The 25,961-nt window shown below is 40.2% G+C and overlaps 1 protein-coding gene across 8 annotated transcripts in view; it reads left to right on the plus strand.

Moving 5' to 3' along the window:
* Positions 1 to 25,961, plus strand: part of dab1a (DAB adaptor protein 1a) — a 687,756-nt gene that overhangs the window by 527,523 nt on the left and 134,272 nt on the right. For all 8 annotated transcript variants that reach the window (XM_043699305.1, XM_043699300.1, XM_043699303.1 and 5 more), the window contains one exon: positions 14,210 to 14,349. In XM_043699305.1, coding sequence (XP_043555240.1) covers positions 14,210 to 14,349 — 140 coding nt within the window. The remainder of the gene's footprint in view (positions 1 to 14,209; positions 14,350 to 25,961) is intronic.

Raw genomic sequence — 25,961 nt, forward strand, 5'->3', positions numbered from 1 at the left:
GGAAAATCGACGTTTCGGGCCAGAGCCCTTCATCAGGAATGAGGGCTTCGCAGTAATGTTGAAATCAACCAGGAGACAGTGAGATCTGCAGTTGCTGGAGATCAGAGTTGAGAGTGTGTTTCTGGAAAAGCACAGGAAAAGCACATCAGGAAACGATAAAATGCTCCAGCCCAAAATGTTGATTTTCCTGCTCCTCAGATGCTGCCTGACCTGCTGTGCTTTTCCAGCAGTACACTCTCAATGCTGCACTCATCCAGGCAAGTGGAATATTCCATCACATTCCTAACTTGTACCTTATAGATAGTGGACAGGCTTTGTGGAGTTAGGAGGTGAGTTACTCACCACAGTATTCCTAGCATCTGACCTGCTCTTGTAGCCACTGCATTTATGTGGTGAGTCCTGTTGAGTTTCTAATCAATGATAACTCTCAGGATGTTAATAGTGGACGATTCAGTGATGCTAACACCATTGAATGTCAAGGGACAATGGTTAGATTGTCTCTTACTGGTGATGGTCAGAGCCTGGCATCAGCCTGGCGCAAATGTTACTTGCCATTTGTCAGCCCGAGCCTGGATATTGTCTGGATCTTGTTATATTTGGACACCAAGGAATTGTGAATGGTGCTGAATATTGTGCAATCATTCCCATTTCTGACCTTAGAATGGAGGAAAAGTCATTGATGAAGCAGCAGAAGGTGGTTGGGCTGAGGACACTACCCTAAGGAACTCCTGCAAAGATGTCTTGGAGCTGAGACGATTGACCTCTAACAACCATGATCATCTTCCTATGTGTCAAGTATGACTCTAACCAGCAGAGAGTTTTCCCCTGACATTCATTCTACCTTGACAATGCCCCTCATAATCTTATACTCATCAATCAGGTTCATGCTCATCTTTCTGTGCTCTAAAGAAAAGTACTGATCCTGTCCTGCCTCTCTTCATAGCTAAAATGCTCCCACCCAGGCAACCTGATGAACTCTTCAGCATCTGCTCCAATTCAATTACATCTTTTGGATAGTGCAATAACCAGAACCGCACACAGTACTCCAACAGTGGCCTAACCAAAGTTTTTTTACAGCTCCAACATAACTTCTGATCTTGTAATCTATGCTACAACTGATAAAGGTAAATCTCCCATATGCCTTCTTAATTATTCTTCCTGTCATCTTCAGAGATCTGTTCTTCTAAGCTTCCTTGTGACCTTCCATTCTTTGAGTGCAACTTTGTTCTGTTGCTTCGTTCAAAATGCACCACTTCACACTTATCAGGATTAAATTCCATCTGTCATTGATCTGCCCGTCTGACCAATTTGTTTATATCCTTTGTAGTCTAGGATGTTCCCATCATTTCCCCACCCCACCAAATTATTTTCTATATCTTTTATATAAATCACAAATAGTAAGGGACCAAGTATTGATCCCTGTGGTACACCGCTAGACATCAGTCTCCAGTCACACAAACAGCCTTTTATCACCACCCTCTGACTCCTACCACTAAGCCAATTTTGGGATCCATTTGCTAAGTTAGCCTGAATCCCATGTGTTTTTTGCCTTCTTTATCACCTCCCTGGCAAACAGCTTGATTGGTGTCCAGTTAAGGCTAATCCTTTAAACTGGAAGGCCAATATGAGGCCCTTCAGCATGGGAAGAAGTTTAATCTGTCTTTGCATCTAAGGCAAAAATAGAAAGCCTCCATATTGAAATGCCATTTCAGAAACTAAACAAAAGCCTGTAAACAAAATATGGCCATAGCTGCTAGGCCACCAGTGTGGAGAAAGAACTCCATGACAAGGCAGCCTATGACCACAATGTGGATGGATGAAGAAGGTTGGAGGGCCCCCAACTATGTGCTGGAGCACTTGTGCTAACCATTTCAATCCACTCTCGCAATCCTCCCTAGCTTGCCACTGAAAGACCACCTTTAAGCAATGCACTCACGTATGTCTGTTCTCAGCCCCATACCAGGGCACAAAGTACTGATGGTGACATCACCACCCTTCTGTTTTTTTTTATGATGTATGCTGACACCAATTCACAGATGATGAATGCAGACCTGATATCCATAGAATCCATATATTCTTTCATTTAAAAAAATAATTAGTATTTGTCACTTTTTGTTAAACTATGTTTATGAGCAATATTGCTGCTAATGCACATGCTCCTTTATGTCAGCAAATGCAGCCTTTATTTAAACCTATGATGAGTGGTATTGCCTGGTTCAAGATATAATTTACTTGCTAGCAAAGATTTGGAGGTGCTGGTGTCAGACTGGGGTGTACAAAGTTAAAAATCACACAGCATCAGGTTATAGTCCAACAGGTCTATTCGGAAGCACTAGCTTTTGGTGTGCTGCTCCTTTATCAGGATCAAGGACCTCCTGATGAAGGAGCAGCGCTCCGAAAGCTCCTACTTCCAAATAAACCTGTTGGACTATAACCTGGTGTTGTGTGATTTTTAACCTTGCTGGCAAAGTATGATGTGGGATCCTGGATATTTCTAATTATAAGGCTGTGATCAAATTTATAAGCATGAACTAAACTCCAGGATTTGTCTAGAGTCCTGACAAGAATCCTGGGTCATTACAAGCTTTTGTATAATGTGTCGAACAATTTCAGATAGGGGATTACACTCTCAATTTTATCTTTTTATGTCTGAGATTTTTCAGGCATGGTGGTAATCTGAGAGCTGAACAGTGTAGTAGGATATTCGTAGAATACGATGAAACTTGTTTGTGTGTCACTGATCCTGTTTTATTGATACTTAATTTGCAGTCAAATATTTAGGAAAGTAGAGAATCTGGTTTCCAGCATCTGCAGTCATTGTTTTTACCCTATTTAGGAAAGTAGACTGGCAGGAGACTGGAAGAACACAGTAAGCCAGGCAATAGTAGGAGGTGGAGAAGTCGAAATTTCAGGAATGACCCTTCTTCAGGACTGGGTGTGGGGGGAGATGCAGACAAAGGAGGTGGGGGGGGGGAGGCAGAGTGGTGATGTGGCTGGTCAACGGGAGGAGTGAATTCCGTCGGTGTTAGGAAGGAGTGGAAAGGAGGGTGAGGTGCTGGGAAGGTTGTTAGGGAATGGGAAGGGAGGTTCTTTCAAATTGCCTACTGTTCAGCTCTCAGATTACCACCATGCCTGAAAAATCTTAGACATAAAAAGATAAAATTGAGAATGCAATCCCCTATCAGAAATTGTTCGATACATTATACAAAAGCTTGTAATGACCCAGGATTCTTGTCAGGACTCTAATCAAATCCTGGAGTTTAGTTCATGCTTATAAATTTGATCACAGCCTTATAATCAGAAATATCCAGTATCCCACATGTCATAGTTTGCTAGCAAGGAAATTGTATCTTATGGAAATGCCATTCATACTTGGGGAAACCAGTAATACATATCAACAAATTAAAACATTCAGTATTTTTCCAAAAAGAGAAATAACCCCCCCTTGCAAAAATTTCTGACATATGTCGAGACCAATTTTGACTGTAAGATAAAAGACATTTTATGTATTGAGTTATCTGAGTTATTGATGGTTATAGGCTTCAAGGTTCACAACCACAAAAACAAATTACAAGGTTACAGGATCTCTTATCAATCTTTATTTAATAACAAAACAATAACCACAGCTGCAAAGTTTCTCCATTGCTATTTTTCTTCTCTCATTAGGCTCTTTATGCTACAGAATGTTACTGAGCACTCACATACAGTTTCACTATAATTCAGAAGGATCCAAAGTAATGTTGTACTGATAATTCCATTCAATTTAAATAATTGTTGTGTAATTGCATAAAACAATTTCATTAAATGGTTTATTGCATCTCATTTAAAGCTGCAGATAACTTTAAATTGTTCACAATGCAGCTTGAGAGTAAAGAAAATCATATTTTTTTCTCCCTAAGTAATGTGTTTCTTCAAATTGTGAAATAAGTTGTGAGAACAGGTAACACTATTCTGAATTATAAAACAATCCCATTATTTACTCAAACCAGAGTAGTTCCTATTCAGTGTGCCTTGATTTATAGTGGACTACTTACAGTGTAACACTAGCCAGTTTTTGACAGACACCTACGTTCTGGTAAAACTAACAGCTGGTTTTGCCAGCTGGTCTGTGCAGGTTAGCTCAGTGGGTTAGATGGCTAGACTGTTGTGTGAAATAACATCAAAGATGTAGATTTAATTCTCTTAGCAGCTGTGGCAGCTCATTGAGGCATGTTTCTTTTCCTTGCCCCATGATTGCTATGTCTCTGATACCTATTGGTTCTTTCTGGATTATGACCGATTATCTACGTTCCAACACAAATACCAAAATTGCTGGAAAAGCTCAGCAAGCCTGGCAGCATCTGTGGAGAGAAATCAGAGTTGACATTTCAGGTTAAGTGACCGTTCCTCAGAACAGTTCTGAGGAAGTGTCACTGGACTCAAAACGTTAACTCTGATTTCTCTTCACAGATGCTGCCCGACCTGTTGAGCTTTTCCAGCAATTTCTGTTTTTATTTCTGATTTTCAGTATCCGCAGTTCTTTCAGTTTTAACTAACAAGCAATTTGTATCACAAAGCTTTGACTTCCATAATGTTCATATTCAGAAACAATACAGTAAGAAGATTGTGAAATTGCAATTTGAGGCAGTTACCAGTGTAGTGAGTGTAATGGGGTCAGCCAAGTGGACCTCAGAGAATATAAGTTCCCTGATTGGGGCTGTTAATCTGGTCATATTGCGGAGCCCTGGCTGACAGTTATATTCAGGGGCATCAGAGGTTTTGTTCACTTTGAGAGCTGGCTCTGAGGAAGCTGGATCAACGTCCAAGGACTTTGCATGCAGAAATAAAGGGTGACTAGGTGGTGATTGGGGCTGTTAATCTGGTCATATTGCGGAGCCCTGGCTGACAGTTATATTCAGGGGCATCAGAGGTTTTGTTCACTCTGAGAGCTGGCTCTGAGGAAGCTGGATCAACGTCAAGGACTTTGCATGCAGAAATAAAGGGTGACTAGGTGGTGGGATACTGGTCTTTTCGAGAATTATTTCAGTGGCAAAGAGACAAACTTTACTTCTGAAAGAATTCACTCACAACAATCATCTTCAAGTTGGGGTAAGCATTTCTGTCATCATGCCATTACTTGGGAAGCTTGACTCATTCAATTCTGCTTTTGAAGACTTGGCCCTGTATATGGAAAGATTGTTTTATTTTTTCTAGGCGAATAATATTGGGGCAGATGAAAAGCACCAAGAAAGTCTCCTGACAGCTAGTGGACCTGTAGCTTTTTCAGTCATTAGGAGTCTAACTTTCCCGGAAGCACCAGATACTAAAACAGTTCAGGAGTTGACAAATTTAGTTATGGAACATTGCAATTCCAAGCCTCCTCTAATTCTGAGGTGCTACTGGCTTTATTTGGCAGTTTGAGAATTGGGGAATCTGTATCAGGATTTTTGACTAGGTTAAGATGTGACTTTGGTTTAACCTTTAATAAGATATAGAGAGACGATTTGGTATGTGGGATTAATGATGTAACCATGTAAAAGCACCTATTAGCTGAACTTCAAATAGGCACTACATCTGGATTAATCATTGGAAAATGTGGCAAGTAGAGCATCCGAGTTGCAGGCTATTCCAATGGAAATGGACACCCTCACCCTCAATTGAGCTTGGGGAACACCATTTGAGTAAAGGCAATTGCGTAGTCACACTTATCAAAGGGACCCCAAGTCAGCCCACAGAAAAAACCCCAAAACAAGCCTCAGCCAAACGGTTAAAATGTTCTTCAGGATCAAGGCCGGTGTGTGGACTTAAAATAGCAAAAGAGTCCATTTGGGCCTAAATTGAGAAAGAGAATGCAAAGATCGGTATCCAGGAAAGTGCATATTTTGGAAAGCCCCACCTACATCTCGTTTTAAACAGTTAAATTGCTTAGCAACATCCACATCAGAACCAATCAAAATAAACGTATGGTTAAATAGTCACCCGGTTCTAATGAAGATTGATTCCAGCATGGCTGTTTCAGTGATCACAGAACCAGTCTTTAACAAAATTCTCGAGGAGAAAGTGAGGACTGCAGATGCTGGCGATCAGAGCTGAAAATGTGTTGCTTTAACAAAATTCTCACTGGATTCCAACCTTTGTGCAAGACTTTGACTATACTGAGAACCTATACTGGGGAACCTTTACAGATTAAAGGTACAACTTTGCTTTCAGTCTCTTATGAGAGGCAACTGGTTCAGTTACCATCTGATTGTAGTAAAAGGCTTGGATCCAAATTTGATGGGATGAAATTGATTGTGAAAGATTCACCTGGATTGGCTCAACATTTTTAAATTAAATACCATATATACTCGAGCAATAGTCAATCACATGTAAAAGTCAAACCCCTATTTTTGGCCAAATAATCTGGAATTTTCCATATATCTTGTGTAAAAGTCAACTCTAGTTCTTCACAAATAACAGATCAACATTTATGAGTCAGTGTACCAGCCGTCACGTCCCACTCCAGCTCTCCAATCTGCCGGTTGTTCCACTCTGCTCCCAGCCTTCCGGTCGGCTGGCTGTTGTGATCTGCTCTGGGTTTTCAGAATTACCATAATTTGTGTTTTTCTCTTTATTCATTTAGAGATCATTTGGGTTTTTGCTAATGATACAGTATGATTTTCGATGGACCTCAAAATTGGCATCCATGTAATAGCTAATTCCATAGATATTACCTTAAAAAGTAGTCAAAACTTTGGATGAGTACTTGAGAATATATGCTACCTGGAAGTTTTTTTAGGAAGATCTAGGGACTGTCAAAGGGGCCACAGCCATCTCGCATGTTGACCAGGAAGCAGTTCAACGATTCTGCAAGACCACCTAGTGCAATTTGCCTACAGTAGAGGCAGAAATCAGAAGGCTGGACCATGAAGGAACCATCAAAGTAGTCCAGCTATGGAATGGGCAGCATCAGTCTTATTGATTGTGAAGTCCGAGGGGTCGGTTCACCTTTGTGGATATCTTAAATGAATGAATGATAAACTGTTTCTCACAGCTGAATAGATGTAGGTTTCTCCAGCTATCCGAAAGTAGGGTATTCCTATGAAACCTTTCATAAGCCGAAATGGTGTAAAGTGAAAAGCAATTACCATTAATTTGTATGGAAAAAGTTTTTGAGCGTTCCCAGACCCAAAAAATAACCTATCAATTCATACCAAATAACAAAAACCTAATATAACACTAACATATAGTAAAAGCAGGAATGATATGATAAATATACAGCCTATATAAAAGTAGAAATAATGTATGTACAGTGTAGTTTCACTTAGTTCCCAGGGAAGGAGCTTGGCAAAGCCACTCTCCCTGCTCTGGGTGTGCACTGCCTCTATAACGGCTCACTACAAAACAAACACTGAACGCTATTTTCGCTTTTCATCTTTTCTCTTTGGATTTCTTTTGGTTAGCGTAAACAGGTAGTAATGTAGGTCTTTTGTAAAAGTAAAATGGCGTAAAGCGAACTTTCAAAAAGTGAGGGATACCTGTACCCAATCCATGTCATAGTGATTTATACGTAAAAGGGCTGTCCTTCACATAGCTAGGCATGAGCTATGTGTACTTGCAATTATGGTTTTTGAGGATTCCCAGAAGTATGCTATAAATAGTACCCATAGGGTTTGTACCAATATATGATACTGCTATTTAGAGTAGCATCAGGCTGTGCAATGTTTCAGCAGACGACGGAGAACATTTTACCCGAGGTTGCTATTTATTTGGATGACATGCTAACAACAGGGAAGACCAATAAGAAGCACTTAGATAATTTGGATTATAGCCCTTAGACATTTCTCCCAGATGGACATATGCCTTAGAAGGGAAAAATGTGCATTCTGGGTACCCCAAGTGACCTACTTGGGCTACAGAGTCGACAAGACCAGGTTACACCTGTTGAAAGATAAAGTGAGGGCAAAGAAAGGTGACGCTTGTACGCCTATACCACAGCTTAGCTTTTTCCTTAGGGTTGAAAATCGACGTTTCGGGCATGAGCCCTTCTTCAGGAATCTTTTCCTGAAGAAGGGCTCATGCCCGAAACGTTGATTCTCCTGCTCCTTGGATGCTGCCTGACCTGCTGCGCTTTTCCAGCAACACATTTTCAGCTCTGATCTCCAGTCCTCAATTTCTCCTAGAAGATTTTTCCTTAGGGTGGTGAGCTATTCCAGAAAGTGAATACGTCCCCTGGCCTCCATCCTGGTTCCTTTGCATCAATTAATACAAAACGGTCAGCCTTGGAAATGGTTGTGTAGCCAAGGCATAGTCTGCATAGAAGTGAGGAAACAGTTCTCATCCTCTAAGTTGTTGGCACACTGTGATTCAAGCAAAATTGGTATTGACATGCAATGTCTCTCCGGGAGACAGTGAGGTCTGCAGATGCTGGAGATCAGAGTTGAGAGTGGAGATCAGAGTTGAGAGTGTGTTGCTGGAAAAGCACAGCAGGTCAAGCAGCATCCAAGGAGCAGGAAAATTGACGTTTTGGGCTGGAGCCTTTCATCAGGAATGGAATTTCCTGATGAAGGTCTCAGGCCCGGAATGTCGATTTTCCTGCTCCTCAGATGCTGCCTGTCCTGCTGTGCTTTTCCAGCAACACACTCTCAATGTGCAATGTCTCCTCGCTGGCAGATACAGCAAAAGCCAATGGAAGAGTCTGTAATGGTTTTAAAATTTTTGAACACACTTCCAGTCATAGCTGACAATATCAGACTTTGAAAGCGGAAAGATCCGGTCTTGGCAAAACTGAAACAGCTGGTGGTGAGGGAGGGAAACCGAAGGGCCATCACAAGAAGAAACCTTTTTAGACCCAGAGAGACCAGATCACCATAGGGGATAGCATTTTATTATGGGAGCAAGAGTGATTGTCCTGAGCAAAGATCGCTGCCAGATGTCACTGAACGCTACCAGGGTCATCCAGGGGTTTCCAAAATGACAGAATTGGCGAGAAGTTATGTCTGGTGGCCAGGACTGGATGCAGATATGGTCGTGTTGGTGAGGCAGTACCTAAAGTGTGATCAAGGACAAAAATTACTGCCAGCCATCCCCACACATTCGTGGGAATGGCGAGGTGATCCCTGGACCTGTTTACATATCAACTATGCAGGTTGTTTCCTAGGCTCTATGTTTTTAGTCATTGCAGATGCCCACTCAAAATGGCTGGATGTGTGTGAGTTAATTCCTCAAACATGGGGATAATGACAGAAAAACTGCACACACCTTTGCAATACATAGACTGCCTGAAATGTTTGTCACAGATAAAGAACATCATTTACCAGCAGGGAATTTGAGTAGTCAAATGGTATTTGTCATATAAGAACAACTCCATGCTATCCATCATGCTATGGTCTGGTTGTTTACTTCAGGGGTTGAAGTTTGGTGCAGAGGGAATGGCCCTGCATGGATAAGAGGCATGGTTAATATGAGGTCAGAAAGTGAGGACTGCAGATGATGGGAATCAGAGCCGGTCAGGCAGCATCCGAGGAGCAGGAGAGCAGCATAAGCACTTCATCTGGAATTACAGGGTGGCCCAAGGTGGCTGAGAGATAAATGGGAGAGTGGTGGGGCTGGGGGGGGGAATGGTAAATGGGAATGCTATAGTAGATGAAGGTAGGGGTGAAAGTGATAGGTTGGAGAGGAGGGCGGAGTGGATAGGTCCGAAGGAAGATGGACAGGTAGAACAGTTCAAGAGGGTGATGCCAAGTTGCAAGGTTGGATCTGAGATAAGATGGAGGAGGAGAAATTAGGAAACTGGTGAAATCCATATTGATCCCGTATGGTTGGAAGTTCCCAAGGTGGAAGATGAGGTATTCTTTCTTCAGGTGTCGAGTGGCTAGAGTTTGGCTGTGGAGGATTTGCATGTCCTTGGCAGAGTGGGAGGGGGATTAAACTGTTCGGCCACAGGGTGGTGGGGTTGTTTAGTGTGTGTGTCCCAGAGATGTTCTCTGAAATGTTCCACAAGTTGACATCTGTCTCCCATGGTGGCTCAGTGGTTAGCACTGTTGCCTCACAGCACCAGGGACCCAGGTTTGATTCCAGCCTCTGGCGACTGTCTGTGTGGAATTTGAATATTCTCCCTATGTCTGCATGGGTTTCCTCCCACAGTCCAAAGATGTGCAGGGTAGGTGAATTGGCCATGCCAAATTGTCCATAATGTTAGGGATGTGTAGGTTAGGTGCATTAATCAGGAGAATGTAGAGTGATAGGGTAGGGGAATGGCTCTGGGTGGGATACTCTTTGCAGGGGCGTGTGGACTTATTGGGCCAAATGGCCTGTTCCCACACTGTAGGGATTCTGTTCATTTACTTATCCAAATGTCTTTTAAATGTTATAATTTTACTTCCTCTGAAAATTCATTCCACACACAAACTACCCCCTGTGTAAAATAATTACCCCATGTCTTTTTTAAATCTCTCTTCTCCCACCTTAAAAATGTGCCCCCTAGTTTTGAAATTCCCCATCCTAGGGAATAGACAACTACCATGAACTCTATCTATACCACTCATTATTTCATAAAATTCTATAAGGTCATCTTTCAATCTCCTACCTTCCAGTGAAAAAATGCCCTCGTCAACTTTCCTTTGGATGCGTTCTGAGTCCTTCAGCAAATTTCCATGGGTCAGACAAGAAAGCATTCAAGGTGATTTTTAAAAATCAATTGACAGCCTTTTAAACAATACGTTATTTCTTTTCTAATAGTGCGTAGCTTATGAGCTGTTATGGTACATATGTAGTGTCCCTACTTCTGAGCAAAAAGGCCTGGGTTCAAGTTCCACCTCTCATAAACACATTGACTAAAAATATGCACAACTTACATGTTGCATCTGTAGGTTGTCAAGGCCACAAAGAGAAGGGAATAACTGTCAGTAGATCAGACGTGCTGCAGAGGTTTTAATTGCTGCAGCGAAGAGCCTACAGCCTTGACAATAGAAAGTTTGCTGTTCAAACACCTCTAGTCTCAGAAGGTGCTTTCATTGCTACATAGTTGAGGGTCAATTTTTTGGAAAGCACTTTAACTTCCTTGCACTTCAATCACCTTCAGCTGCAATTCACTGCTGCCAGCTTTCACTTGACATGGGAGCGGTTTTTTACAATTCTACATTCCACTCTACTGAGTGACAAGAGAAGCCACCAGATGAAGCAGAAATTTCACAGGGCAAATGTAAAGGACACTGGGATCCATCTCAAAAGAATCAAGATCTCCAAACAGGGACTACAGGCAGAGGATTATATTTCCCAATGTAACTGAGTCCCAATACTTCTCAAGGCTCATTTTGTCACAGTAGAATGCTGCTGACATCTAAAGGCTCTCAGAATAAAGCCTGCTTCCAGGTGGATCAGGTGGGAACACATTAACAATGCCCAACAATATGCCTGTGTCTGAACGACCATCCGTTACTCCCAACCCAACCCCAAACAACACCCATTCAACCATCACCCCTGCCACTTTCCAGCAAGGTCTTTGCCTTTCAGGCACTGTAAAGTAAAAAAAACAGAGATGTGTGAATTTCCATCATGCTTTATGTAGCGAGGAGAAAAGAACAGCATTTGTAGAGAGTGACTTTTAAGGCATTCTGTGAGAGGCTTAAATGTCTTTGCAAGTGTTGGCTGCTCAGTTATGTATGTGAAATACATCAGAAAAGTAGAAATGAGTACAGCTGCAAAGTCTGCGGTCAAGTGAACCTTGAGGTCCTATTATATAAGTCAAAGAGACGCAAAAGGATAATGAAGTAAGATTGTACTCATATTGATTTTTTGATGAGTGTCATAGGATTGGATGAATGTGAAGAAGTACTATGATCAGTTCCTAGATGAGGTTCCTCCAAATGGTTACTGTTCAAGACAGGATACCTCAAACTGTGAAGCTCCCACTAGGTAAACTAGAAGGCTAAGGATAGGAAATGGGAAGAAAAGGTTTGATCGCTGAACCAATTGGCTTAGTCTCCATTTGCATTGACTTAGATATATACAATTTTTCTTCCATTAGCTCCTGATTGAAATGAGCTCCATTTCAGATTTCCTGAATGAATGAATTGCACTTATATTTAAAAAAAAGAAAGGACACTTGCAGATATATAGCATTTTTTTCTTATGGGGAAGACCTGTCAGAGAGTGCAGCGTAACAATTATGTCTGAATTGTGTGTGGGTGTAGATTAACATGAGTTACAACCTACAAATTATCAAAGGCCTTTGGAAAAATTGGAAGCATATTAGGGAGATAATAATGGTAATTAATTTTATTTGTAGTAGCCTTCATTATGTTTCATTTCATAAAAGAGTATAAGACTAGGAGACGGAGATTGACAACCCAGTTGAGAAGATTAAATAAAATTGACTATTTTGCATATTTTGTCTGTATTTTCTTTAATGCTTAGTTTGTGCTGCATGCAAAGTAATTTCCATTTATTTAAACTGATGTTAGTTAGATATTGATTAACTTTACCATCTTATGGATTTTGTTATTTCCAAGGCTAATACCAAAACAATTGGTTCAGCCATCCCTCTTTTGTTTTCTGCCCTCAGACTTTTTCCTCCCTCACATTCACCCTACCCTACTGTTCATCAAAAAGCAATATGACTGCAGCCTCGCTACATTAACCTTTTGTTTTCTTTTTGATTGACTTATAGCATTTATGCTATCTTCCCTCCATTGTCTCTCATCTTTCTCTCTGTCAGTAGAGCTACCTTTACATCCATTCATGCATGTACTAATATAGCCATTATCTCTCTAGGATTGATTTCTCTCTTTTTCTCCCTCAGTCCTTCATTTTTGGTCATGTACATAATGTTACTCTATCATATCATCTATAGGTATGAGTCAATTTACATTAACTCAGCTAATGACAATTAGGGATAAATACTGACCCAGCCAGCAATACGCACATCCCATAAGTTAATTTAAACCAGTCCTACCTCATTCTTTGACCAAATGACTAACAATGTGCTGCCTGACTTCTATATAATGCTGAATTGTAGCTGTTAAACATTTCCTCCAATGAAGCATTGGGAATTCTGAAGCAAGCATCGAAACTCAAAACTCATTAATGATTCCAATATCCCACTAATTACTGATGTCGGCTTCTCCAGATTGTCTAACATTTAGTGTCCTCTCGAACCCGAGCTGAGTTTCCAACCACATATTTTGGGTCTGCCCAAGTTTGCTTATTTTTAACTCGACAAAATCCTCCCGCTCCTGACTCACATTTACCATAATAAAAATCCTACACTATTTGCCTTTATACTCAATTACACAATCACCCTTTTCATCCAACGTGTCCCTTTCATAACATCCAATATGTTCAAAATACCATTGCACACATTCTGCCTCCTGCTGCAATGAGCCCTGCTTCCCTATCACATTCATGTTCACTGACCTACATTAGCCCCACTTCATCTTATAACCAGAATTTAAAATCCTCATCTACAATACATACTTGACTTTAGTACAACTTCTGTCTGTGATTTCTTCCGTACCTAAACCCTGTCCCAATTGTTCATTGTTGAACTTTGACTCTTATAAGTTCACTTTCTCTCATCCACCAAAGATTGCAAATCTGTTAGCTGTCTTGAATTTTGTGAATTCCCTTTCTACTCCTTGACTTTCTCTTTTCTTGTTTCTTAAACCAGCCCTACCTCATTTAAGGGCAGCACGGTGGCACAGTGGTTAGCACTGCTGCCTCACAGCACCAGAGTCCTGGGTTCAAATCCCGCCTCAGGCGACTGACTGTGTGGAGTTTGCACATTCTCCCTGTGTCTGCGTGGGTTTCCTCCGGGTGCTCCGGTTTCCTCCCACAGTCCAAAGATGTGCAGGTCAGGTGAATTGGCCATGCTAAATTGCCCGTAGTGTTAGGTGAAGGGGTAAGTGTAGGGGTATGGGTGGGTTGCGCTTCGGCGGGTCGGTGTGGACTTGTTGGGCCGAAGGGCCTGTTTCCAAACTGTAGGTAATCTAATCTTAAATGTATATCTTTCATTATATCTATAATTGTGTTTCTTAATTCCTTACATGCTTTGTGCCTATTTTTACATACCTGTGAACTACATTGGGATATCCTTTTATACATTCAAGATGCAGTATAATGAACGATGTTATGGAATAGTTCTGAGGGGATTCATTTGCATTTACAAGACACGTGTGCTGCTCAGTTGATAGCATATTCACCAAAAAAAGTTGACTTGCAACCCTTCTGATTTGTTTCTTTTAACTTCCAGGTCAGGATCGGAGTGAAGCTGGTCTGATAAAACGGTTTAAAGGAGATGGATTCCGGTATAGGGCAAAACTAATTGGTGTGGATGAGGTTTCAGCTGCAAGGGGAGATAAACTCTGCCAGGACTCAATGATGAAACTAAAGGTAACTTTACAGAATTCAAGACATGTTGAAATATAATAAGACAGTGAATATTTATATTGAGCAGGGTTTCTTCTACACTCACTTAGATTGCTGAATCACCTACCACACAAAGTGTGGCAAGTTGTGATAAGATAAGTACAATGGGAGGATGAAAAGTTTCATTTTTATTAGAACAAATCACATGCCAAAGAAAGGGACAATTTATTTGTAAGACAAGTGTGAATGATAGTAATAAAAATGTTATATCAATGGTGAGCAACAACTGACCCAAGTAACTTATTCTAATACATTTCTCCAAAACGTTTTCAGTCACAATATTTCGTGTTCTTTAGAAGAAAACAATTTAACTTTACAAAAGTTATTCAATATAAAGATTTATGGGACTGTTGTAGAGAGGGTACGGGGAAATTCACCAGAATGTTGACTGGGCTGGTGTTTTTCAGCTATGAAGAAACGAGATAGTCTGGGTTTGTTTTCCTTGGAGCATGGAAATCTGAGATGGGACCTGATTGAGGTATATAAAATTATGAGGGGCATTATAAAGGCAGAGAGAAATAATCATTTCCAATTAGTTGTGGGTTAATAACCAGGTAGTATAAATTTAAGGAAAGTAGCAAGATTTTTAAGAGGGGATTTAAGAAAGATTTTTTTCACCTGGAGGATGTTTACATATGGGGAACTCACTGCCTGAAAGTGTGGCGGATATGTTAACCATCACAACATTTAAGAAATTCATTGATGAACACTTGAAATGCCACAACACAAGAGGCTATAAGCCAAATACTGGAAAATGGGACTAGAGTACCTAGATACCTGATGGCTGATATTGGCATATTGGGCTAAACTGCGTCTTTCAATGATTTTAAAAACTGTATGACTAAGTATTCAAGTAAAGTTTCCTTCTTTGAACCAAACAAAATAAAGCAGCCAATTATTATGGGGAACTCATAAATGATCAGTGACAAAACAACTGAAAACAGTTGGGCTGAAGATACCTCCAAACATTACGTCCTGTGGCTGTATTCAGTGACCTGCAAAAATCCTGTCCATATTCCTTGTATCAGGTATACTTCCAACTGTTGTACACCCTTTCCTTCATTGCGTCGACCTTGGCATTGATAGTGATTCTTGGTATCATGGCCAGCCAAAGGCTATTTTGATGCTGACTGCAACTATATCATACTTTCTCTTATATTTAGCTCCATTGTTCATGCTTGGATTAAGGATGAAGTCTAGATTTAAGTGGCCCTGGCAGAACTCCGATGAATTTAATGTCTTGCCTATGACTCACGAACAGTGAGCATACTTTTAGGAAAGGCCCACTACATTAAATGCCAATCAGGTACTTAACATAACTTTCTGGCTTTTATTGGTAGAGGAATTGAGTTCCGGAGTCCTGAGGTCATGATGCAGTTGTATAAGACTCTGGTGCGGCCGCATCTGGAATATTGTGTGCAGTTTTGGTTGCCATACTATAGGAAGGATGTGGAGGCACTGGAACGGGTGCAGAGGAGGTTTACCAGGATGTTGCCTGGTATGGAAGGAAGATCGTATGAGGAAAGACTGAGACACTTGGGGCTGTTTTCATTAGAGAAAAGAAGGTTTAGGGGTGACTTGATTGAGGTGTACAAGATGATTAGGGGGTTAGATAGGGTTGACAGTGTGAACCTTTTCCCGCGTATGGAGTCGGGTATTACAAGAGGGCATAGCTATAAATTAAGGTGGGGGGGGTAGATATAGGACTGAAGTTGGGGTAGGTTCTTCACTCAGCGAGTCGTAAGTTCATGGAATGCCTTGCCAGTAGCAGTGGTGGACTCTCCCTCTTTATGGGCATTTAAGCGGGCATTGGATAGGCATATGGAGGATAGTGGTCTCGTGTAGGTTAGGTGGGCTTGGATCGGCGCAACATCGAGGGCCAAAGGGCCTGTACTGCGCTGTATTCTTCTATGTTCTATGTTCTATGTTCTATGGTCTTCACTGGATCAAGGATTACCAGCCAAGTCTGTTTGCTGGGGGTTGCTGACCAATGACAGGGTTGCAGCTCTTCCTTGCTCAAGACTGGCATTGGGTGGTGATGGCTGCTGTCACCTGGGATTGTTGAGGGTGCTGTTTAGGTTTTCCACTTCAATGAATCATCTGCCTGTTGTTTGTGATTTTTTCTTTGCCTTGGTGTGAAGTCAGGAATGTGATTCCTAGACCTTTGCCTCTGCTCAGCTGCTAATTCTCTTTTCTGTTTCAGTTTTACAAATCACACAACACCATGTTATAGTCCAACAGGTTTATTTGAAAGCACTAGCTTTTTGAGCACTGCTCCTTCATCAGGTAGTACATCCAAATAAACCTGTTGGACTATAACCTGATGTTGCGTGATTTTTAATTTTGTACACCCCAGTCCAACGTTGGCACCTCCAAATCATCAGTTTTTAAAAATAATTGTTTTCTTAATATTTTAAGGTAAAATCTGTTTGAGATATATTATGCAAGTACAGTCACTTTCCTGGGCTTGCTAGCAGTGTTTTAAACCATTGGTACATGTGGAGTAATGCCTGTTGGTATCAATAGTGGAAGAAGGAGGCCCTTAAATAGGCATTAGTTGGGCACTAAAGGTTCTGAATTGGTGATGGTAGTGTGAGAAAGGCCATCCACAAGACTTCCCTCCATAATCATAATCAAGGCAGAGGCAGTGTAGTGGTGGGATCCCCACCCATCACCCTCCGGCCTGACAAAATGCCTCCTTCTACCACAAATTGGTATGGGAAATGGCATTATGTTGCACCCTAATTGTCAGTGAGCAGGATATTGGTTAGTCACTGTCATTTGATGGCAGTATTGATGATTCTATTACTGATGACTGAGGGTATGCATTAGGTAAATGTGTCTATATGAGGTAATTGCCTGGTTGAGATTTATTGTTTGTTTTTACCTAGGTACCTTACCACTTTACTAAGTAGCTGTCATTATCATACTGAAATAGTACTGAAAACAAAAAAAGTGCCAGAAATCACAGCAGGTCAAGTAGCATCCGTGGAGAGAAAGAGCTACCATTTCGAATCTGGATGACTCTTCATCAGAGCTGACGTGAAGTGTAGAGGGGGCAGCATTTATGCAACAGTGTTGGGGTGGAGTGCTGGAGGAGAAAGGGTAATTATAGTGCAGATTAAGTGATCGGAATGTGAGAATAGCAGAAAAATGGTGTGTCCAACTGCCAAACTCAAAAGAACAGATGGTTCCACTGGACGTGACATTGAGTTCAACACCTTCAGATTGTAAACCCACTCCCAGTCCTTCCCTTTCTTTTAGCTTTACTCGTTACATTCTCTGTCCCAATTATGACAATAACAATGAAGGATTTCATACCAGGACATCAAATAGGTGTTCCCGTGGAATGAAACAAGACTCCCTGTTGCCTCCCTGATGCCAGGGTCAAGATATCAGAGTAGCAGCAGGGCATTCTTCCAGAAGTGTGGGACCAGCCAGAAACCTTGGTCCTCGTTGGAATCAATGATTTAGGCAGGAAGAGATAAAAGGTTCTGAAAGCAGAGTTTGGGGAGTTAGGAAGGAAATTAAAAATAAGACCTCACTTACCGGTAAGCATAATAATATGAGGTTTGATCGATTGAACACGGAAAATTAGAGGGAGAGCATCAGATATCTGAGACATCAGGACCCATTCCAGGGCAAGGGGTCCTGTACAAGCTAGAGTGACTATCTCTTTGCATGATTGGGACTGATATCCTCACAGGAAGGTTTGCTAATGCTTGGGGTTGGTTTGATCAAGCTTTTCAGCGGGGTGGGAACCAGAAGGGCAACTCGAACAGGAAGCGAGTTAAGCTGGAAGTAGGAGGTAGATAAGCTGCAAGGGAGACTGGAAAGCAGACAAAACATAGCCGAACATTGAATATGCCTCCAATGTGGAATGATGTCAAAAAAAAAGTTTTAAGGGCACTTTGCTTGTCTGTACATTGTGTTTGCAAAAAGATAAATGATCTAAAAGCACAAAGTGCCATAATAGAACCATGGCTCCATTGAAATCAGGGTGCAGATCAGAATATTGAAAGATATTTGCTTTTTTTAAGAAGGATAGATAAGAACGAAAAGGAGATGGAGTTGCCCTAATAATACAAGATGTGACCAGTACACTATTAATGGAGGACCACAGATTGGAGAAACAATGTGTGGAACCTGTTTGGGTGGAACTAAGAAGTAGCAAGTGTCAGAAGACTTTGGTTGGTTTTATTTATATACTGCTGAATAGTTGTGGTAGCATGGGGAAAGATATACATCAGGAAATGAGAGAAGGTAATAACATGTGCAACACGGTATTCATGGGTGACTTCATTCTGCACATTGTCTAGGTAAACCAACTGAGCATTAAAGATGAGGAGGATGAGGTTCTGGAGTATCTTTAGAATGGTGTTGTAGAGCAGCATATTGAAAAGCTGATGAGAGACATGCTATTTTAGGTTGTACAAAATTAAAAATCACACAATACCGGGTTATAGTCCAACAGGTTTATGTGGATGTACTAGTATTCCGAGTGTTGGTCCTTCATCAGGTGGAGAAGCGGCGCTCCAAGAGCTAGGGATTCCAAATAAACCTGTTGGACTATAACCTGGTGTTGTGTGATCTTTGACTTTGTTCACCCCAGTCCAACACCGGCATCTCCAAATCATATTTTAGGATGAGTGACAACTATAATTGAATTTTATATTCTGCTTGAAAATTAGATAACTCAATCTGAAGCAAGGGTGGTAAATTTGATTAAGGAAGATTATGAAAGCACAAGGCACAAGTTGGCTGAGCTGAATTGCGAAAATGTATTAAAAGGCATGACTGTACATACAGAATGGACAATATTTAATGAACTATTACCTGGCTTACAACAATTATACATTCATTTAAGCAGCAAAAACTCAAAAAAGCATCAACCGTGGCTAACAAAAGGGAGTTAAGGAATGTATAAGATACTTTAAAAAATTAAGAAGTGACTGAAATTGTAATAATCTAAGGATTGGGAAGTTTCAGAGTACAGAAAAGGAGGATCAAGAAAGTAATAAAGAAAGGAAAAGTAGAACACAAAAGCAATCTAGCAAAATGCATTTAACTGGACTGTAAAAACCTCTGCAGCCATAAAAAGGAAACAATTCCCTAAAGCAAGTGGGTCTGTTAAAAGCAGAGTCAAGAGAATTTATGAGGGGAACAAAGAAATGCCGGAGAAGTTAAATTATTATTTTGTGCCTATTTTCACAAAGGAAGGTACAAGATATCTCCCAGAATTGAAGTTCCAAGTGACTAGGGAGAACAAGCAGTTGGAAGAATTGAGCATTAATAACAACACTGTACTGGAGAACTGATGGGTCTGAACCAGAGTGTTCAAGAAGTTGTTGACAGAGAAAGTGAACGCATTAATAATCATCTTCCAAAATTCCAGATTCAAGAATCATTCCTGCAGATTGAAAGCTTGGAAAAATAACTCTACTATTTAAGAAAGGAGCAAGGGTAAACAGAGAACTGCAGACATTATATCTGTAGTGGAGAAAATGATAATGTAAGTGACAATGAACACGTGGACACAAGTGATCTGAATGTACATAGGTGGCCTAATGGTGCAAATGGAGAATCATGCTTGACAGACTTGTTGAATTTTTTTGAACTGACAAAATTAATAAAGGTGAGTCAATGGATGTGATATATTTGAATTTTCAGAATGCTTTTGCTAAGGTCTCCAACAGGAGGTTTAGTTGGGAAATTTAAAGCGTCCTACAGGAATTGATGTAATGGCATGGATTAAGGCTTGGTTAATATACAGAAAACAGAAAGTAGGAATAATTGGTCATTCTGACGTTGGAAGATTGGGGCTCGGGAGTACTGCAACAATTAAAGGAATAGACAGGGTAGATGCAGGCAGTATTTCTGCTACTTTTCTTCTTCTGTGTAGACCTTCAAGGTTCATGCACAGTAATGATTTCCAAAATCAGAATTCAATGTTGTGACTTTTGCTGGCACACTGAACACCATGCGCAAACTGTGGTGCACCACCATGCAGCTTAGAGGAAATGGTGGATGAAGATAAGATGTTTCCCTTGGTTGGGGAATTTAGAACAAAGAAGCATAATTTAAAATGAAGAGTGAGGCAGCATTTTACTTGTACCTCTTTCAATATAGTCAACTCTTTGATGCTTACAATTGCTGTCTCCTTTACATTGGTGAGGTCTTGCATGGCTGACTGGTTAAGAAACTAAGACTCCAAAGGATCCAGGGCAAGTTGGCAAATTGTATCGTAAATTAGTGGAAAATTCATTTAGAATAGATAGATGTGAGGTGAGGAGCATGGATTTGATGACCCCAAGGGCCTTTCTCCATACTCTATCACTCTCTGCCTCTAATCACTGAATATCTAGAGCAAATACAGACAGAGTCTTTGTTGCTTTAACTTACTTGTATGGACATTCCATGGCACACATGATTGATAAGGATGGCTATTTGCCTGATAATCACAGATGCAATCATTCATTAGCATTGCGGAGCTGTGTAACAATATTGTTGAAATTTAGTTTAAAAAACAATTGAGAATGTTGACCAGCATATCAATGTCTCATCTGAGATATGTTCGCAGCATAATAGATGATGTTGTAATTGATACCTATGGAAGAGAATGGAGATGAAAATTGGTAAAGGAGATAAAAGAATGGGCGGCATGGTGGCACAGTGGTTAGCACTGCTGCCTCACAGCGCCAGAGACCCGGGGTCATTTCCCTCCTCAGGTGACTCTCTGTGTGGAGTTTGTGCATTCTCCCCGTGTCTGCATGGGTTTCCTCTGGGTGCTCCGGTTTCCTCCCACAGTCCAAAAATGTGCAGGTTAGGTGAATTGGCCATGCTAAATTGCCTGTAGTGGTAGGTGAAGGGGTAAATGTAGGGGAATGGGTCTGGGTGGGTGGCGGGTCAGTGTGGACTTGTTGGGCCGAAGGGCCTGTTTCCATACTGTAAGTAATCAAAAAAAAACTTTGTTACTACAGTGTACTGTATTTCCCTATTATATGGGTTGGGTACAAGCGACCTTTAAGCGAGTGACAGAGACCTACAACTGAATCTGTGTTTACACAGAAATTGGATAGCCAGGTTTATGTACTTACTGCCACATAGAGAAGGCAGGGTCTGATTCAAAGTCAGGCACAGTAATTTGGTTTTCTTACTGCTTATCTCTCTGACCTAGCTTCTTGTATCTCATCTCATTAAAATACTGTGATTGAGCTGCTTCAAAGTCAATTCCCTTCATTAATTTTAGCTTGACTTTCCAACATCATTAAACTCTTCATTTAGATGTTATGACATTCCTTGATTTCCTACAAAAGCTTGTATATTGAAAGTTCTTCTTTAATCAGCTTTTCCTAGTCTGCCAAAGTATTGGAAGTGCCTCATTTACAGTCACCTTTCCTGTGAGTTCAGTATTTGATTCATTTAGAATTTACACAAATCATTACATGCCGTTAGAAATAAGGACAAAATAATTCTCGTAAATAACTAAAAGAAATTCATAGAAATTCCAAAAAATTGTAACAGAATCAAGTGATTAAAAACAAACATTTTGTACACCCATCATTTTAAAAACAAACATTTTGTATACCTGGAAAATAATAACACCATACACCCATTACAGAATCATGGAGCTTTTTTTTAGCACAGATAAATGGCCTTTCTGTGGCAGTAACCAAGCATCAATCTATTCTATCTCCTTGGCCCACAATTTGAATGCTATAACATTTAAGAGCTCATCTAAATTCTTCTAAATTGTCTCAAGGGTTCCTACCTCTACCACCCTTTTAGGCAGTGAGTTGCAGATACCCGCTACCCTCTGGGTGCAGGTTTTTCCCCAGTTCCCCTCCAATCTTCCTGCTCCTTCCCTTAAAACCGTGACCCCTGATTAACGAGCCCCCTATTAAAGGGAAACTTTTCTCCTTAATCTCAGCTATCTATGCCCTTCATAACTTTGTACACCTCAATCAGGCTCCCCCTCAGTCTCCTGCGCTCTATATGTGAATTAAAATGATGGGCAGCATGCATGCTTATGCCAGCTGCCTGCTAAATGGTGCTGGGGTAATTATACCTTTGCAGCTTCTGATCACAGTTCCTGCACACAGTGTTAAATCTACTGTCAGCTCCTGTCAGGCATGCTGCATTTCAAAGAAGTAGCCCTGGAGCTCCAGATGGAGCAACAATGCTTGTATCCAGCACATGCGGAAATGCTTCTATTTTTCTTGCCACCAAAGCGGAGATTTCGATGCTTCACCATTCTGCACCTTATGCACAGAATACATTTCATGTCTCCTTAATTATTTTGCCACTTACCTCCCAGGGTTTCTCCCCATCATTTACTTTGCTGCATCGAGCTGTTAGAAAAGCTGAAACAGAATTCAAAAATAGCTAGTAAATTCTAAAATAATTTTCACTTCTCCTTGCGCACATTGTTTTAAAATTTATCTATTCTAAATTAGCAATGTGTAAGGAATGGACACTAAATGAAAGCTATTGTTGACCAACCAGTCATGGGGGAAATAGTAGAAATCTTCACTGAGCTTCCCAAACTCGTGTTAGATCACAAAAGGATGAAGCAATTAATGGATCACTTATGTTGACATCAGGGAGTTATTCAACATTGTAAACATAGAGGAAATCACTGATTTCACAAGATTGGTGGTAATGTTCAGTCCTCTGTTCCTCAAAAACAGCAGTCAATTCCAGTGAGATATAGTACTGAGTGATTAGCAATCTTTCAATAACACAATTGAATCTGGAAAAGATTAACTTCACTAGTCAAACATCCACAAGAGTAACTGAAGCTGTCCAGTCTAATCAATAACACGAGGAAGATAATGACTTCCATGTGAGGTATATCCATATTTGATATATTAAAGGGATGATCTAAACATCTATGATATGCAAACAAAAAGACAACTCTTTTAATTAGAAAGCAATTGCTTGATCTAGAAATCCAGGATACCATAAAGGAGAAAGTCCTTATTTCAATAGAACAGCTACTTTCCAGGAAGGCCATCTGGGAGATTAAAGGTCCGTAGAATCAGACAGTACAGAAAGGGCCTTTTGGACCATCAAGACTGTAACTAGATCAAGCAATGGATCAACATCAATGTATACAAAATGTCGGCGAGAGAAGTTAACTCCTGTGAAGAAATGATTGTTTAAAACCAGGACCAACAGTCCTCAAGCAAAACACCTACTCCAAACAATTTCCAAATTCTGGAAAAAAGGTAGAAAATATCCAGACTGTCTGCAGTTGTGAAGATCGAGCCTTAGGCACAGATGGTGTAGTAATAAATGTAATAAAGTTACATTCATGATTGTACAATCGGTGAACTATTGGAAAAATGGCAGTGGAGGGACGAGTGAATATGTTGTCTCAAGTAGTAGCGCTGAAAGAAATTAACATTCATGTCACATTGGCTCCATCCATTCTACTGATGTCACACAAACCTTTGTCTAGAGATAACGAGTTCTACTCCAGTTTTCGAACGGAGCAGATATGTTTGTACCAGCTCCTTGAGTTCCTAGTAATTTTGCCTCACCAAATGTAGCATATATTTGCAATAATGCATTAATTCTTGTTATCTAAGAATAATGCCTCTTTTGTAGATATTATATGTTGGTATACCTTTTAACACTAATCACTTGATAAGCCCGAGACAAAGCAAATACGAAGGAGGATTGGTGACCTTAAACAACTCTTTGGTAAAGGTGGCAAATTCTGTAAGGTATCAGGAATGGTAAACTTGTAAAATATGTACCAGAACCAGCACATCAGACAGCTAGTATTGAATGTTTGGCATCTGTCAGTATTACCAATTTTAAATTTCCAGGTTAATAAGTTAAAATGTCATTTATGCTTAGAGTAAAAGTAAAGTTTACATCCTGTGTGTATATTTTGATTTGAAATAAGACTTAAGGAATTATTTATACAAAAAAATTAACTATTGCTTCCTTTTTCTAGTTTATTTTGTTTCTAACTTTATTTTTGGCAAGGGGATATCTCTATTCAAAATTTGAATAGAATGTTGAATAATGGCTTATTTTGTGATATAGACCCACATTTACATGAATACATATTTAGGCTACCTCACTTTCTTTACAAGCTCACTTTTCAGCTAATAGAAATGGTTGACTTTTACACAGTTAAACCCAGCTAAATTAAAGTTCAGGTTCTCAATATAAATGTGTTATAACCTACTATTGCATCCAACATCTCCCAAACCCAGTGCTTGCAATAGCTTCTTATCCTCAGAGATGAGCTACAATAAATAGCTTTCCTCTAAAGGCTATAGTTAATGAGGCAGTCTTTCTGAAACTCTGTTATGTGACCCAGTTTTCAACAGCCTGTTGTACCATGCAGCACAGCACACAATGTCAAACAGAGTTAGTCTGGATCCATGATTCTCTTTTGGCAGCGAAATTAAAAGGACTTATTATAACTGGAAAAACCAGGGCTTTTACAAGGTTAGTAAAACAAGAATTAAATATATAATGTAAAAGTTCTGATAAAGGGGTAAATGTAAATCTTGAGAATGAAGGCATCATTGAAATACTAAATAAGAAATTAAATTATGGCAAATGTTGGAAATCCAAAATAAAAGGAGAAAATTTTTGCAATAGTAAGTATGTTCAAAAGCTTTGTGGAAAGAAAAGCAAATTCCGTGGTAAGCTCAATTACCTTTTGTCAATAGTCAACATGTTTCATGTTCAAGAAGAGACAGTGATAAACTAAGTGCTTATTTCCCAATTTGTCTGGGGAGAAAAGCTATAGTTTAACATGTTAAATGAATATTTTGTATAATACTTTTTACTAATGATAGTAGAATGTGGAACATTTATTAGAAATAATTATAGAAAAGAAAACAATTGTGGAAAATAGTAGATCTCAAGATGGATACACCATTGGACGCTGATGACATGTACCTTCGCCTGTTGAAAGAACACAAAGGGGAGATAACAAAGTCTATGACTACAATTTTGCAGTGCTCCAAAGATACATGAATTGTGCATGTGAACTAAAGAGCAGTAACACCTCCTTTCATGAAGATAGAAAGGGATAAAACAGATTCTTAATTGTCCAGTTTTTATAATCTGGGTACAAAATCAATACTTTATCACCTGTGTAAATATCTCACTTGGCTGAATTTTCCTGTCCTACTGACATCAGAAACAAAGAGACGTGGAAAATTATGAGGCAAACCAGCTTGTTGACCTCCCAATGCTGGCATACACTTGGAACCTAGATCATTTCTTTCTCTCTCCTTAAGATTCACCAACAGCAAAGACAATATTAGCTGTCTAGATGTTATATCCTTGGTCAGTGTCTGGAATGGATAATCACTCCAAAGATCTAGATATATTGGGTACATTAAGATCCACCTAAGTTCCACTCTGTCTCCAGTTTTCTGATATGAAAAACATGCAAGTAATTCAAGACCTTAGCGAAGAACAATCATGCCACCATGGGGCAAATTGAGGTCACTGTGACTGTCTGGGGAGGAACCTGAAAGATAGAATCTGATCCATTACGATTAAGCCTTGTTTCAACCAGATCTTTGTGCACTGATGGA

The sequence above is a fragment of the Chiloscyllium plagiosum genome, chromosome 11 (assembly GCF_004010195.1).
Source record: "Chiloscyllium plagiosum isolate BGI_BamShark_2017 chromosome 11, ASM401019v2, whole genome shotgun sequence".
NCBI classification, from domain to species: Eukaryota; Metazoa; Chordata; class Chondrichthyes; order Orectolobiformes; family Hemiscylliidae; genus Chiloscyllium; species Chiloscyllium plagiosum.